At 45.8% G+C, this 13755-nt stretch overlaps 1 protein-coding gene across 1 annotated transcript in view; it reads left to right on the top strand.

Annotated features, from left to right (window-relative positions):
* The first annotated feature begins 1144 nt into the window (after positions 1-1144).
* LOC105837186 (transcription factor SOX-9) overlaps positions 1145-13755 on the top strand; it is a 28264-nt gene continuing 15653 nt past the window's right edge. The window contains exons 1-2 of the mRNA XM_012681748.3: positions 1145-4216; positions 8501-8647. Of these exons, the coding sequence (XP_012537202.2) occupies positions 3978-4216; positions 8501-8647 (386 nt within the window). The 5' untranslated portion in view covers positions 1145-3977. The remainder of the gene's footprint in view (positions 4217-8500; positions 8648-13755) is intronic.

The following is a 13755-nucleotide window of genomic DNA, read 5'->3' as shown; positions in this document are numbered from 1 at the left end:
CGTGATTTGACTGAATACAAAGATACATAAGTCTCTCGCTGAGACAAAGTAACCGTCGATTACTCTCGCTTGGAATGTCCTCTATATTTCCAGAATGAGATTTCAGTGGCTCAGATATGTGTATTTTGACTACTTACAAATTAGAGATCAAATAGTCTTCATTACGTGTGATCGTTAGAAAATTTGCAATTTAAGAATGTAGAATTATGACAAAAAAACTCAAACTTTTTCCTATAATCTAATTCATAAGTATCTGTAACATCGCAAATATCCAGAAACTCTGCCTTCAATCTACTGTATGACACATGAAAATTCCCAGCTAACATAAGTACAAAGTCTTGAAGTGTATTTAATTCTACAGTGTGGAATTATAACGAAATATACACGAAAAACTTACGAAAGCCCATAGAAATTATCTTTTTAATTAATCGCTAGTAAGAAAGAAATATATTTTTCTTACAAAATAAAATAAGATAGAAATTTTATCTCTCATTGTTTCTGAAAATTGATCGCTAGGAGCTTTATTTTCCTTATCTGTAAATCTATCTCGTTAGGCAAATTGCTGTGCTTAATTTTCATTGTGAAACTCAGTCGATTCCTATTGCTTTCTAATTAATTCGCTCAGGCTTCCCGGACTGGCGCTTACGAAATCGTTAATTACAACCGACTTGATTAATGACTTGAGCTGCGTTCCAGAGACACTTGCCTGAGCATACTAATACGCGTCAAGATTTATGTGTTAGAAGATGTAAACGCAATTGACAAATATTGAAGAAGACTCCATTATACGCCATTATATTGGTTATAAGTAATAAAAGTAACCTGTTCAAGAGACGTTATGCAACTTACTTATGTATTTGTAATTAATAATAGTGTAATTAATTAATTAAATAATCCTATTTTAAATAAATTTAATAACATTTAAATAACAGGGTATCTATATTTTATAAAAACGGAATGATTACGAAAAACTTATAAATAATTCACAAAAGTGATTAAATTTCATTAAAAGTGAAATTTTTTCCTAATCCTGTATTAGAACTTTATTAATTTAGTAATGTCGTAATCTCTTTCTATAAAATTTACAAATTGCTATTTTCTTTTGTTCTTTCTCTCTCTCTCTCTCTCTCTCTCTCTTTCTCTCTCTCGCCCTTTCTTTTTTATTTTTTTCGTGTGACAGAAAAAGGATTTAATGTAAAAATACGAGTGATAAAATCTATTCGCCAGATTCGTAAGTACGAAGCGACATCGAAAGCGATATTTTCTCAAACTATAAACTATATCTAGTCTTTGCGTTGAAACTTTTGTTTTTTTTTTCTTTGCCGAACGTAATAAAGCGCAAATGCCCAGTCGACACGAGGGTCGACCGATGAGTGCAGCATGCAATCATGAATGCAACCGGTCTTGATGCAGAACGTACTCTCCTCCACGCGACGTCATAATTGCAGCCGACCGCCGGACCAATCGACGGCACCACGTCGGAGGAACGGAGACGATCGCGACCAGGAACGGCCGCGAGAACTGAAGAACAGAAAAGGGGGAAGGAGAGGGAACGAGAGGGAAGGAGGGAAAGAAGAAGAGGGAGAGAGAAGAGGCGAGAGAGAGGAGATAGGTGGAGCGAGCAGAAACACGATTGGTCCCATCCTCCCGGAGGATATCGTAGCCATGGAAACTCTTGTCAGCAAAGAACACCGAAATATAAATGGAATGACCGGCGATCTCCGACTTGCGCTTGAAGGAGAAGGGAAACGCGGTATCACGAGGGAGGGGAGATGATGATCTATTCGAGAACAGAGAGAGAGAAAGAGACGGAGACAGAAACAGAAAGAGAGAGAGAGAGAGAGGGGTGGGAAGGGAGATCGTGATATTATTAATGTCTGATTGTCGGTCAGTGAGAGTGGTCTCCCGCGTGAAAAAATGCTAGAATAGCAGACAGATGATGCAACATTGTCGCAGGACACCTTTTCTTTCGCCAACGAGATGGTATCCGCATTCTTTGTTTTCAATTCTTAACGGTGCTTCATGAATAAAGTAATATAATCTTCGAAGAAAAAAACAATTTTCAAACAGAAAATAAAACTTGTACTGAATAATTAGATCGAAAAAAGGAAATTGAACCACAAGTGTATGTTTATTTAGTACTTTCGAGCCTCTATTTCGCAGGAAAAAAATGTGTCTGCTTAGATCATAGATTTAACTACTGATTTTTATTACACGGTCATACATGAAAGAGCTTTTACTTGTTATTTCAAAGTATTTGAGAATTGATTCGATGAACGTAATTTTAGGAGCCCTCGAGGGATCCGTCGATCAACTAATTAGCAATTCATTTATAATTACTATTAATTAAAGGCAAACTTATCGTAATGATTGATCGTTGGTCTACAAATGTACAAGGGTGAGGGAATCGTGATTGCACACACATAGTCCTCCCGCTCGCTTCTGCTCGTACGTTTTGATTATGATAGCGTGGCATCTTTCCATTGACGGTGTACTACAATACGAAGAAGCGACAAAAAAATATAACGGCCTCGCGGGTGCCGCCTTATTTGGCCGCGTTCCTCGTCGAGGCGACGACGAGGCCGGCCGAGAAGCACGACGGTCGCGAGATACGCGGAGCGAATGCCTCGTGCCTCTCCTCGTCTCGCTTCCACCCGCGTGATATCCCGGCCACTTCCACAGTTCCACCGCCGCCGCCGCCGCCGCCGCCGTCGACGTCTCCCTCCCGGTGCACGCGACGCGGTCGCCGGGACTTGACGGAGCGAGCAACAAGTGTTACCAGCGCGCTGGCTTTCGCCCCGCCCCCAAAACGAGCCGGCCGAGCCGAGCGAAGGATGTTAGGCCTCGTGGTGGAAACTGCCCCGAGGCGATGCAACCACCTCACTCGAGCGCCGATCGCGCGACAAGCGACCCGCCCGGAAACCCCGAGAGCTCTAACTCTCGGCGCGAATTCACCGCGAGTTAATAATCGCGCGGACGCGAGCCCCGTTGCCCGGAGTTCTCCCGGTATCGATGTGTGAAATGTCGGCGGATTCGAGCACGCGGAAGAATCTCTGAGAGGTGCGAAGTAGCCATAGCCTGGCGGACCACCTGGACCTCCTGGCGGCTGGTGCGTGTTTAACGTTTACCCGATAAATCGTGGACTTCCCTCGTGGAAAAAACTCTTCCGCTTTCAGTTCTAATTCTAGTGATGTAACGTTACTTGAACGCGCCTCCTTTCGAGGGATACGAGTACACGTTTAAAAACTGCAACGCTACAAGAATTTCCGCTTAAACGTCAGTGTTCGTCGACGTGCACGTGCTGTCTGACTCGAGCGACTCGAGAATTCGTCGAACCGAGGTGCAACGATCTCCACGAGGAAGAATATAGTAAGAGGACCGACAGATCGAGGAAAACTATCGATCGTGATTTCGTTTCGCGCGATACGCAGCTCCGATCTCTCGGAGAAAGGGAACTCTCGAGAGACCGGACAAAGAAGAGCGGCGTAGATAAGAAGCGACGGAGTTCGGCGAACTGCGACGAGCAAAAAAAGAGGAGAGTGGCCGACGCGGAGAGATAAAGGAACGCGTGCGTGCACGCACGAGCGATACGCGGTGTCGCGAGTCGATCGCCCGCGAACGCACGACGCAATCGTCGATCGAGACGTAAATTTGCTCGGAGGAGGAGGAGGAGGAGGAGGAGGGTGGCCCCGGAGGAGATCGACAGCTGACAAAACACATCGTCGACTTACCGGAGAATCGCGGGGGAAAAGGAAGCGACGGCCGCTCGACGCGATGATAAGGCGATAACAAAGGTGGCGGCGATATCGCGAGTGATGACAAGCCGATCGATGAGAGACTCCTTCTCGCTGAGAGACGAGATGAGACGTGCGCCTGCCACGTGTCGCGCGCGATAAATCGACAAGGACTGTACCGATCGGCCGTGCGATCGCAACCCCCGGCGGCTTCACTCGTTGTTCGCGTGACGCACGAAGGGGATGAAGATGAACGACGTCAAGCCGGAGAGCAGCGGCGCGTCGATTTCGCCGGCGGGCGGAAACAATAATAATAATAACAATAACAGCATCAGTGGTAACGGAAAAGCGTCGGCAACGGCGGCGGCGGCGGCGGTCGCCGCCGCCGCGACGGTGGCCGCGAATGGCGGCGAGGGGATCAGCGCCGCCGTCGCCAAGGTTCTCCAAGGATACGACTGGACCCTGGTACCCGTTGCTACCAAGTAAGTGTATCGTGTGGCAGACTCACGTGCTGTTTTCTTATTCTTGCTGGACAGGACGTCGTTTCATCGTTTTCTGCGTGTTGAATGTTTAGATTCAGCTTCAACCTCAATCTAATTTATCCTTCATCTTTTCCTAATTGTTAGAACTAGAAAAGGATGAAAGGTAAGTTATAAACATTTGCCCGCAGGGTTCGTCAATCGTGTTCTACTCTTTGATTGTGGCGTTTGAAGAGGATAAGAGATACATTCGCGAAGAAATTTAACGAAACAAAAGGACTAAGAAAAATTGACATCGTCGATGTTTACGCAAAGTTATTACATAATGTTATGTGTCGAATAAAATATCCTGTATGCATTTCTCACGTTGACATTTCATTTCAATGTTTAATTTTTTTTTGTTTAGAAACAGAATAATGTTAATGAATTGCCGAAATACGTTGAAACACGATTCCACGGGATATTTCCTTTTTTTTTCTTTTTTTTTTGGCTTCCTCGATATTTGGCGATCGATGTTTTCGCGAAGCGTTTTGATCGCGAGTCGTATTAGCGACGCGTTAACGTAGACACACACGCATGTGGTCTTAACTCGCGCGAGGGGGAGGGGAAAAAAACCCGGAGGAGAGAAAGGGAGAGAAGGAGGAACAAGCGCGACGGAGCCGTCCGTCGGGGCGAGAAGAAGAGGGCGAGGAAGCGCGCGGCGCGGCCTTAAAAAAATACGTAACGCTAACTCAATTATGACGCACTCGTTTCCCCGGCCTGGGAAACGCGCGTCTCGCGGAAAAATGTCCTCGGTCGCCAATTAACGCAAATTGGCTAATTAATACCCGATCGCCGCGTCCCGCACGGCCGCTTGCCTCCTCGATCGTGGGAAGCTACAGGCGGTCTTAAAATAGCGACCCATAGTTGATAACGACCCGAAAGAAAGACAAGGGAAAAAAGGGGAAAGAGCAAGGGAAAAAGGGAAAATGAAACACTGTCTCTTCACTTTAGGGTCGCGAGTCATCGCCAGCGGTGTCCTCGGCGCGTCATTCGATGCTCGCCGATGAAAAATCATTAGATCGTTGGCGAAGTCGATAAAATCGCGAGCGCGACCTCGATACGCGGAAAATTGTGCAACGCGCTTTCCGATCCGCCGCCGTAATGGCAGCTGATATCACGATTGATTTCTAATTGCGATTGTAATTGCTCTTGCAAAAAGAATATATTGATTAGATGAAAAAATAATTCTCAATCTGAAAAATATCTTATCGAAGTCTACATTGAAAAAAGAATTTGGTAATGATAATTAAATTTAAATGACGGTTAAGCTTTGGAGAAACAATTTCAATTAAATGTTCAGTTAAATATAATCAAGTATTTGATTACTATTATTAATATAATTACTAAATGTTACTAAATTTGGTTGTATTGATTAAAATTAATTAGAATTATTTCATCAAAGTTTAATTACTAAACTCTTTCTTTTTGTTTATCGACACTTCGAATGTATCTTAATTCGGCTTTGAAGCAAAAAATGTATTTATGTTAAAGTAACGCACTTTTTTTTAAACACATTAGAATTAAGCTTTAAAATTTCCCCATTTAATTGGTATTGGGAAATGGAATGACGATTTCAGTGGCGAAGAAGATCTGCGTATGATTTCATCGTCGTTAAATTGCGTAGAAAAAGAATACGCGGAAGATCGCGGCTGTCACGTGCATATCGAAGATAAGGCGCCGGAAAAATTCAACGGAACGACGAAGGAAGAGCGATTGCGCGATTGCGTACGCTTAGGTACGCGGTTAGATCACATAGAGGAGGACGGGCCATAGAAATCACGAAGCGTATCGTTACGCGCGCTTATCGCTAACCCTCAATTACGGGGTTATCTCAGGGAAAGGGGGGGCCTAGATGCAAGGGTGCGGTGTTTATTCCCGCGGCGATACAGCCCGATAAAATCGACCAGTTTTTTAATTCCCATGGACTCCCGTGAGCACATTGATAGAGCATATCTCGTGCGTCTCGCAGAAGCTGCGATCCCAATATTAATTCGCGATTGTTAAACGTAAAAATGTATTTAGATATTAGTAATTGTATAGTAATATGCGCTTTAGATATCAGTAATTATAAGTGAAATGTATTCGTAAAGAGAAAATTTCTTCTTAGAACTTAGTATTTTAAATTTGATGACAGTCGGGGGATTCATCATAATTTTAGTAAAATAATCTTCGAATCTTCAGTTATACCTCGACGGTTCTTGTCGCTGAACGCGCGAGAGGTAGCGCGTTCGTGGCGTTTTGCACGGTACCACGCCTACGTCGCGGAGTCGCACGCATCGTACGTATTTTTTTCTTCTCCTGTCCTTTTTTTTTTGCGTTTATACAGGTAAAACGCTCGCGCGCGCGCGACGTGTGTGCCGCGCGCTCGCGCGCCTCGAGGAGCGCCGTGAAAACCCTCGTTAGTGAGCCCACGCTAATTACCAACCGGCTCCGCGGGTTTACACACGGATTTAACGCCCCTCTCATTTCAAAGAGGCCGAAATGTACCGGCGGGGACCGCTTTCGAATCCTTGAGACGTACGCGCGCGCCGGAGTCCTTTTCACCCGCGTTACGCGCGTATTCGCCACGCTTATCCCCGCGTGTAATCCCCGCGCGGATCGAACGGACGCTGCGTAGGTCCGATTACAGCCCTTACGAGCCGCCGCGCCGCAGCTGAGGCGAGGCTGTCGCTTCCTTTCGGAATCCGCCGGAACGATTTCCTTTCACCCCTGGTCTGCAAATCCCCGCCGGAAATCGGCTGTACTCTCGTGCGCGGTAAATATATATACACGATTTAAACATCCGCGCTGATCTGATTTCATTTATTTATCGTCGGTTACATGTCCGATCCGGGGCCTTCGTATCTCGATTTGAATTAATCTCGACGGTATTTTTGAATAGTAGTATACTGCCTATCCCTTTATCCACTTCTCTCTCTAACGATTCCCGACAGTAAATCATCTCCGTATACCGTATGCCGTATCCGTTCTTCGCGCCTCACGGCCGTTCCGTCCGCTCGGGCGGCCGCGCGCAAGTCCTTAAAGAATCCTCGATTAAGGGTAAAAAGAAAAACAGGGGGAGGGGTGAGAGAGAGGGGAGGAAGGCTCGGGATCTTTCTCTCTTTCTCTCTTTCTGCCGGCGCGGCAATCACGTCAGTCACGTCGATCCCCGGCTCTGGACGACGGGGCAAAAGTTTTATGAAGTCATCTTCTCGGAAAGAAAGGGATACGTCCATTCCTACCCGTCACACGTCGGCAGCCACGGTGTTATTTTAAGGCCGGTTTTAAACGCGCTCCGCGCCGCTCGCCAGGATGACCCGGGGGTAGCCCGCGCGCGGAGCAGCAGAACCCGATACGGCCGCGCGCGCGTGTATGCGCGCGTGTGTATGTATACACACCGTACCGTGCGCCGTCGCGCCTCTGGTTATTTTCTTCTGCAAGTCACCAGATTATCCGACGGGATAGTAGACGAGCGGGCAGTGGGGAGAGGAGGCGAAAGAGAAAGAGAAAATTCTTCTCTCGCACGTTGTATTTATCATTTATTTATAATCCGAAAAATCGTCGTCGCTATTGACACCGCATGCGCGTTTATTTTAGTTATACAACAACGAGACTTCACGGGGGATCTCACACGCGATTCCATGAAAGTTTAAAGGAACATTTTGATTGAATGCACATACTACACGATTATCTACGACTAAGTTTAATTTGGAGAAGATAGTTATTAGCTAAGATGGTCTTTTAATTTTAACGCAACTCAGGATAACTAAAACTTAATTTAAAAAAAAATCAGCCAAACTTTATGAATTACTGACTGCAAGATTTAAAACTGATCACCTCAATCTAATTTTTTTTTGTTAGTTTAATTAAACGTATTACTAAATACTTACGTATTATTAATAATTAGAAGTATTATATTCTACATAAATAAATTATGATTTGCAGAAAATGGATAAGAAAAACAAAATAATATGATCAGTTTTAAGTTTTGCAGTCGGCACGTTTATGATTTTGCTGCAGATGTCTTTGTTCACAAAATTTTTTAAGGAAACAATAGAGATACAAGTTTATTAGTTTTGTGAGAGTTGTAAGATTTAAAATTCATACGCACGTAGTGTATTAAAGTTATGTTGAGCCACTTATATAGAGCACATGACAGCGACAACGATTGCAGTGATTAAATGGGCGTATTATCGAAAGTTGCTCGCGTAAATTTTTATAGAGAGGCGTACCGTTTCCAATGAAGATAATGTTTTCGAATTGCAGGGGCTCCGGCGACAAAAGGGCGGCTCACGTCAAGAGGCCCATGAACGCGTTTATGGTATGGGCGCAGGCTGCGAGGCGGAAACTGGCCGATCAGTACCCTCAGCTACACAACGCCGAGCTGTCGAAAACGCTGGGAAAGTTATGGCGGTGAGTTGCGCCTGCTTCTCTTGTGCTTTGTGCGTCAATATTTTGAACCGTCAGGCGTAAATCATTAATGTGACAAATCTCAGGGGAGGCGCGCGACGGTTTAATTATTCTAGATTGATGTGAAACCTCAGATGTCTTCCACGATACAACTTGTATAAGCATGTACCCTGACATTTAAAATCTGCTGTTGTATTTCTTTCTGAAATTATTCGATTGCGATCTTTCTTTTCCTACTCTTATTTTTTATTGTCTCTTTCTTTCTTTCTTTTTTTTAAATTAGAAACATTCATGTCGAAATCTAAGACTTGACTGAACCTTGCTTCAGTACAATATAAATTTTTACTTCAATTTTTCCTTTTGTTCGAGCGAATTTTATTATTTCGATCGTATAAGAGTCGCGCAGTTGAGACGTAAATGCGCACTCGAGTGTTCAGCCGACGAATGAGACTTCAGCGGCCTCCCTGCTCGGCGGAAAGACACTGTTTCGATAAAATTAATCGGCACCACGTGTCTTCAATCGGATGCCTCTCCGTTCTCTCGATCTGATAAGCCCGATTCTCTCACAGATGCGAGCTCGCCAGGCGGCGGTCAGCCATGCGAGAGAATCGCGCTCGCTGATCTTCGCTCGCGCTCGCCTCGTTCGAAGAAAATCGGATCGCGAGCCGAAAGCGCGGAAACGTGCCGCTGATCTTTTCAGCTGCCGTTGATTCGAAACCACCTATATGTTTTACTCAATTTAACGTTGAATTCGCGCGAAAGAGCAAGATAAAAAATTCTCACCGACGAAAGACTGGCGATTGTAATTTAATTATATCAATAAAATATAAAATAAAATAAAATAAAAACGCCAAATACTTCGTGCTACTAAAAACTTGCAAAAGGTATTCCCGTTTTTATTTTATTTTATGCATTTCTGACAAATATACGACGGTTCTACGCTGCGAGTTTACATCTTCTGTACTCTGAAGCAGTTTCATAAGTTGAAAGAATTTTCAATCTCCCTTTCACGGTTGAGATGGAGAAAAAGTTCGTCGTCGAAAGAAGAATACAAAGATAATGCTTCAACTGTTTCGCAATCGTGCTCGATTTCACTTGCGTAAGAGCACAGAGCGACGTCGATCGAAATCGCTGGTCCGGAAAGAGCCTAGTGTCGTCCAACCAACGCAGACAAAGTTGCGCGACGAAAGTCCGGAGTCACCGCGTTCCAATTCCCGCGACCACTTGTTCGTACGTAACCCGTTCTATTTTTACCAGCGAATTCGCGACTGCTCTCCTCTTTTTTTTTACTCCTTGCTTTTAGTGTCAGCGGCATCCGTATGTATTAAACACACATACATACTCGTACCACGTGGCGCCTAAGCTACACGTGGTACAAGTGTCCCTGCTGCTTCTCAAGACCCGTGAACTCCGATCGCACATGTAACAGCGGTGACACACACTTCGGCGTGTGTAACATCGAAGGCGGCCCTCCCTTTACAACCAGATCCCTCTCGTGTCGCTTCCCCGTTACGGTAAATTCGTACAGACTTGAAAAAAAAAAAGCCTTTCGTCTTCTCGTAGTAGATTTAAATGTCCTCTCCTACTGTTGTGTAAGGGCAGAAAGGTAGAAATCCAGAGAGGACGTTACAAAACATACGCCCGACGCACACGATATTTCTGATACATCTTGTACACGGGGCCCGGGATGACTCGTGGACGATTCCGTTTCCTGGTTGGGACTAACGAGGTGCCCCAGTGGGCCATATAAACGATCATCAGAGGACGCGCCGACAAGGACCCCCGTCGCGAATCATTTAATAACACCGGCCGCGATCGCGATCGCTCGGCCGAAGATCGGCGATCGATATCCCGGGGACTGTCACGGCGGAGCTTTCGCCGAAAGATAAGACGCCGCTCGGCATTGAGGATCAATCGATTTTTTTCCTAACGCCGTATCGGGACTCATTAGCGATCTATTGGTCTGTAAACACGCGTGGTCAAAGTGACGTTCGCCATTCGTGCGTGTGCCGTTATCTAACTACGTGTACGGCTAGCTAGACCTTGCATAGGAGGAGGGAAGACATGGGAATACGAAATTGAAGGTTCGGATACCAAAATCGGTATGACGGAGCCGTGACGAATCGCTCGTTACAACTCGGAAGAAACAAAAACCGTCCTTGAGACGTTACGTTGACCTACGGATTTCGGCTTTTAAAAAGTCATTATTTAGCACCTTTTCGGTATGGACCTAGTGGAAATTAACACTCTTCTCTCGTCCGTACGCGAGAGGTATTTTTCGTGACTGTGCCAAGGCTCCGTAATACGCGCGAATGAACTAGCCAAATCGTCTTCTTGGGGCGCTCCTCTCGTCGCGCGTGAAGGCTCGAATTTGCGCGATCGATCGCCGATTGAGAGACGTCGATCGCCGTGCGCCACGCTGACGTTTTGATTCTACTTCGCGCAGAAACAAATGATACAGTCATCTTCGGTAATGAACACAGTGCTAGAGCGATCGCGCTACGTGCGCGGGCGCGGTCGGAGTTGCTTTGCCAACCGATGAGACCGATAAAACGAATGCGAAGCTCAACGAAGATCGTGCTTGCGAGGATTGGCGGCTGTGTATGCACAGATCGCAACATCGACGGCGCGCTCGTTCGCGAAATGACAAGTGGATAAAGGAGATATCGTTACACTTGAATTATAATGATGTTTGCGATCTTACACATGAAAAGTAAAAAGTCGTATGGAGATAATAAAGAGATGTAAAAACATAAGAAAAAAAGTCACAAGATGGTAATTTCTGTAAATAGAGATACGGTTAATTCCTAAACTTTTATCATTTAAACAACAATAATCGAAATTGTCGAGCATAAGGTAAAAGACAGTTCCAAACTGAAATTATATACTCCAGTTAGTTTGAGTAAACTGGTAATTGTAAGAATTTACGAAAAAAATATTATTAGAATATTAAAATATATTACCTTTATGTTTTATAATTTGCACAACAAAGATCTAAAGCTGCGACACAAAGTGATCGATCCCGCCTGGCGCGATGATTTCAATCGCAACTGCGTAAATCGACTCGCGGACTTCGACGCCGACTTGTCTCACGTCAATCCTGATAAGAGGGCCAGGTGCCAGTGCCTGGAAATAAATCTTTTTCTCGTACATTCTCTCTCTTTTTCTCTGTCTCTCGTCGTCTCGAAACGTATCGCCATTCGGATACTCCAAACGCGATGTGTTTGTCGACAAAAGGAAAACAGATATCCCCCCGGTTCATCCTTGGCGCGTGCTCGCAGCTGCCGGCCGGTTCCTGCCGGAGATAAAGGGAGCCCCCGGGGACCACAATAGGCGCCTTGTGCGCCCCGTCAGGTGAATTTTTCCGAACCTGTCCCTCTCCGCAACCCCGGGCCCGCCTGCAAATAGCGCGCGACGAGAGAGAACAGGTAAATCCGTCCCTTATCGCCCGGAAGGAACGATTCCTTCGCACGTCGGACTTCCCCCGGACGCGATATACCTATTAGCCCCTCCTCTCGCGGTAGCCGCTATCAGTTCTAAGTAAAAGCGCAAATTGCCATTTCGACCCGTGGGATTTTATAATCGTATCACCGTTCAAAATACAACGTTCGCGAAAATCGTTCAGGGTCTTCACTTAATGAAGCTACGTATGCAATATCAGTGTTAGTCATAATTTTTTAACATTGCACATCTTGTCGAGCGATTATCGCCGCCTTGGCTGAACTGACTTAAGGAACGCGTTTGAGAAAGTCGTATAATTTCGCGATTTGTCGACGGTTACTCGGGATGACAGGCGTGATAATTCAATTAGAATCCCGCGATGAGGATTCATCGTGATTGAGCTCGCGCGTCCTTCGGCCGTGTGAATTTCTCTCCTTCTCCCCCTTCTGCCCCTCCTGCTGCTTTACGAGGTACAACATCTGATACGTATGTACAAGTATAACCTCGTAGAAATACTCGGCGAGAGGCAGCATCTCTAAATTGGCTGATCCTGCGTTGCATCTGGCGAGGAAAAAGAGACTGGCTGCGACGGAGCTTGCTATCGTCGACACCCAGCGGACGGAAAAAAAGCTCGTGGCAGGTCCATTGACCAGATGGATTTTCTCTCTCTTCATCTCTCTCCGTCTGTCCGCCACTCTCTTTCTCCTTCTCTCTTCCTCCCTTCCGCCTCTCTGTCGGTGACAAAACACTGTCGGTTAAGATACGTGCCTTCAACGTGTGTCAACTTCGCTCGAGAGCTTAGCTCCCGTCGTGGGATTTAAATCCCGAGCTTGTGCGAATGCTCCAGATGATGTATCACCGGCTTCATCAAAGCGGTTCTCATGACACAACTCCTCGGCACTCTACTTTGTACTTTGCGCGATATGCGTTATTCACGACGCAGCTAAAGAAATTTATTAGCAATCAAACGATTCAGATTTGTTTCCGAAAAAGGAGAAAGCGTAGAAAAAAAAAACGGGAGAAAGCGTAGCAACTCAGGAGAGATTATCCTGCGTCTCTCTTGCAAGACAAGTTATTATTGCATTAATACAATGACAGAACGATTAAAGGGTAGGAAATGTGATCGCTTAGGTGGCATAAACCATCGTAGCCTGACGTGGCTGTACGACGGAAATCCTCGAAATCTCGTCTCTATTACACCGGAAAATCTTATCGGTCGCGGGGTTTACGAGCCCAGTGGGAATATAAACACAAAGAGCATTTAAGGACCGTAACCGTGCACCGAGCCCCGCGCGCCGGTCCCGCTCTCGCTCTGCGAGGCCGAGCAAGTTGGTACGCGCCTTCGAGCGCCTTAACGCGCCCAGAAACACTAACCAGACCTCCCATTTCGACTCTTCGAGAGTATATATCAGACGCCGATGGAAACGCACTCGTTCCGGGCCTCTTTTGATGCCGAGGGCAGCGAGGGACGCCCGGCATCACGAACGGCGCGAGGAGAGACACGCTTGTGTATACGCACAACGTGAGCGCGAGAGACGTGAATCACGTCGGGCCGACGACAGATTTCACGGCCGAGGGAAGGGAATTAAGCTCTGCGATGTCTTAATAAAAGCTCTTAATAAAATCACAACGGTATTTGGAAACTTTACGCGACGTAGAAAAAACTGAAA

The sequence above is a fragment of the Monomorium pharaonis genome, chromosome 6, assembly GCF_013373865.1.
Source record: "Monomorium pharaonis isolate MP-MQ-018 chromosome 6, ASM1337386v2, whole genome shotgun sequence".
Taxonomy (NCBI): domain Eukaryota; kingdom Metazoa; phylum Arthropoda; class Insecta; order Hymenoptera; family Formicidae; genus Monomorium; species Monomorium pharaonis.
The sequence above is the reverse complement of the archived record's forward strand: the minus strand, read 5'-3'. Positions and strand labels throughout refer to the sequence as shown.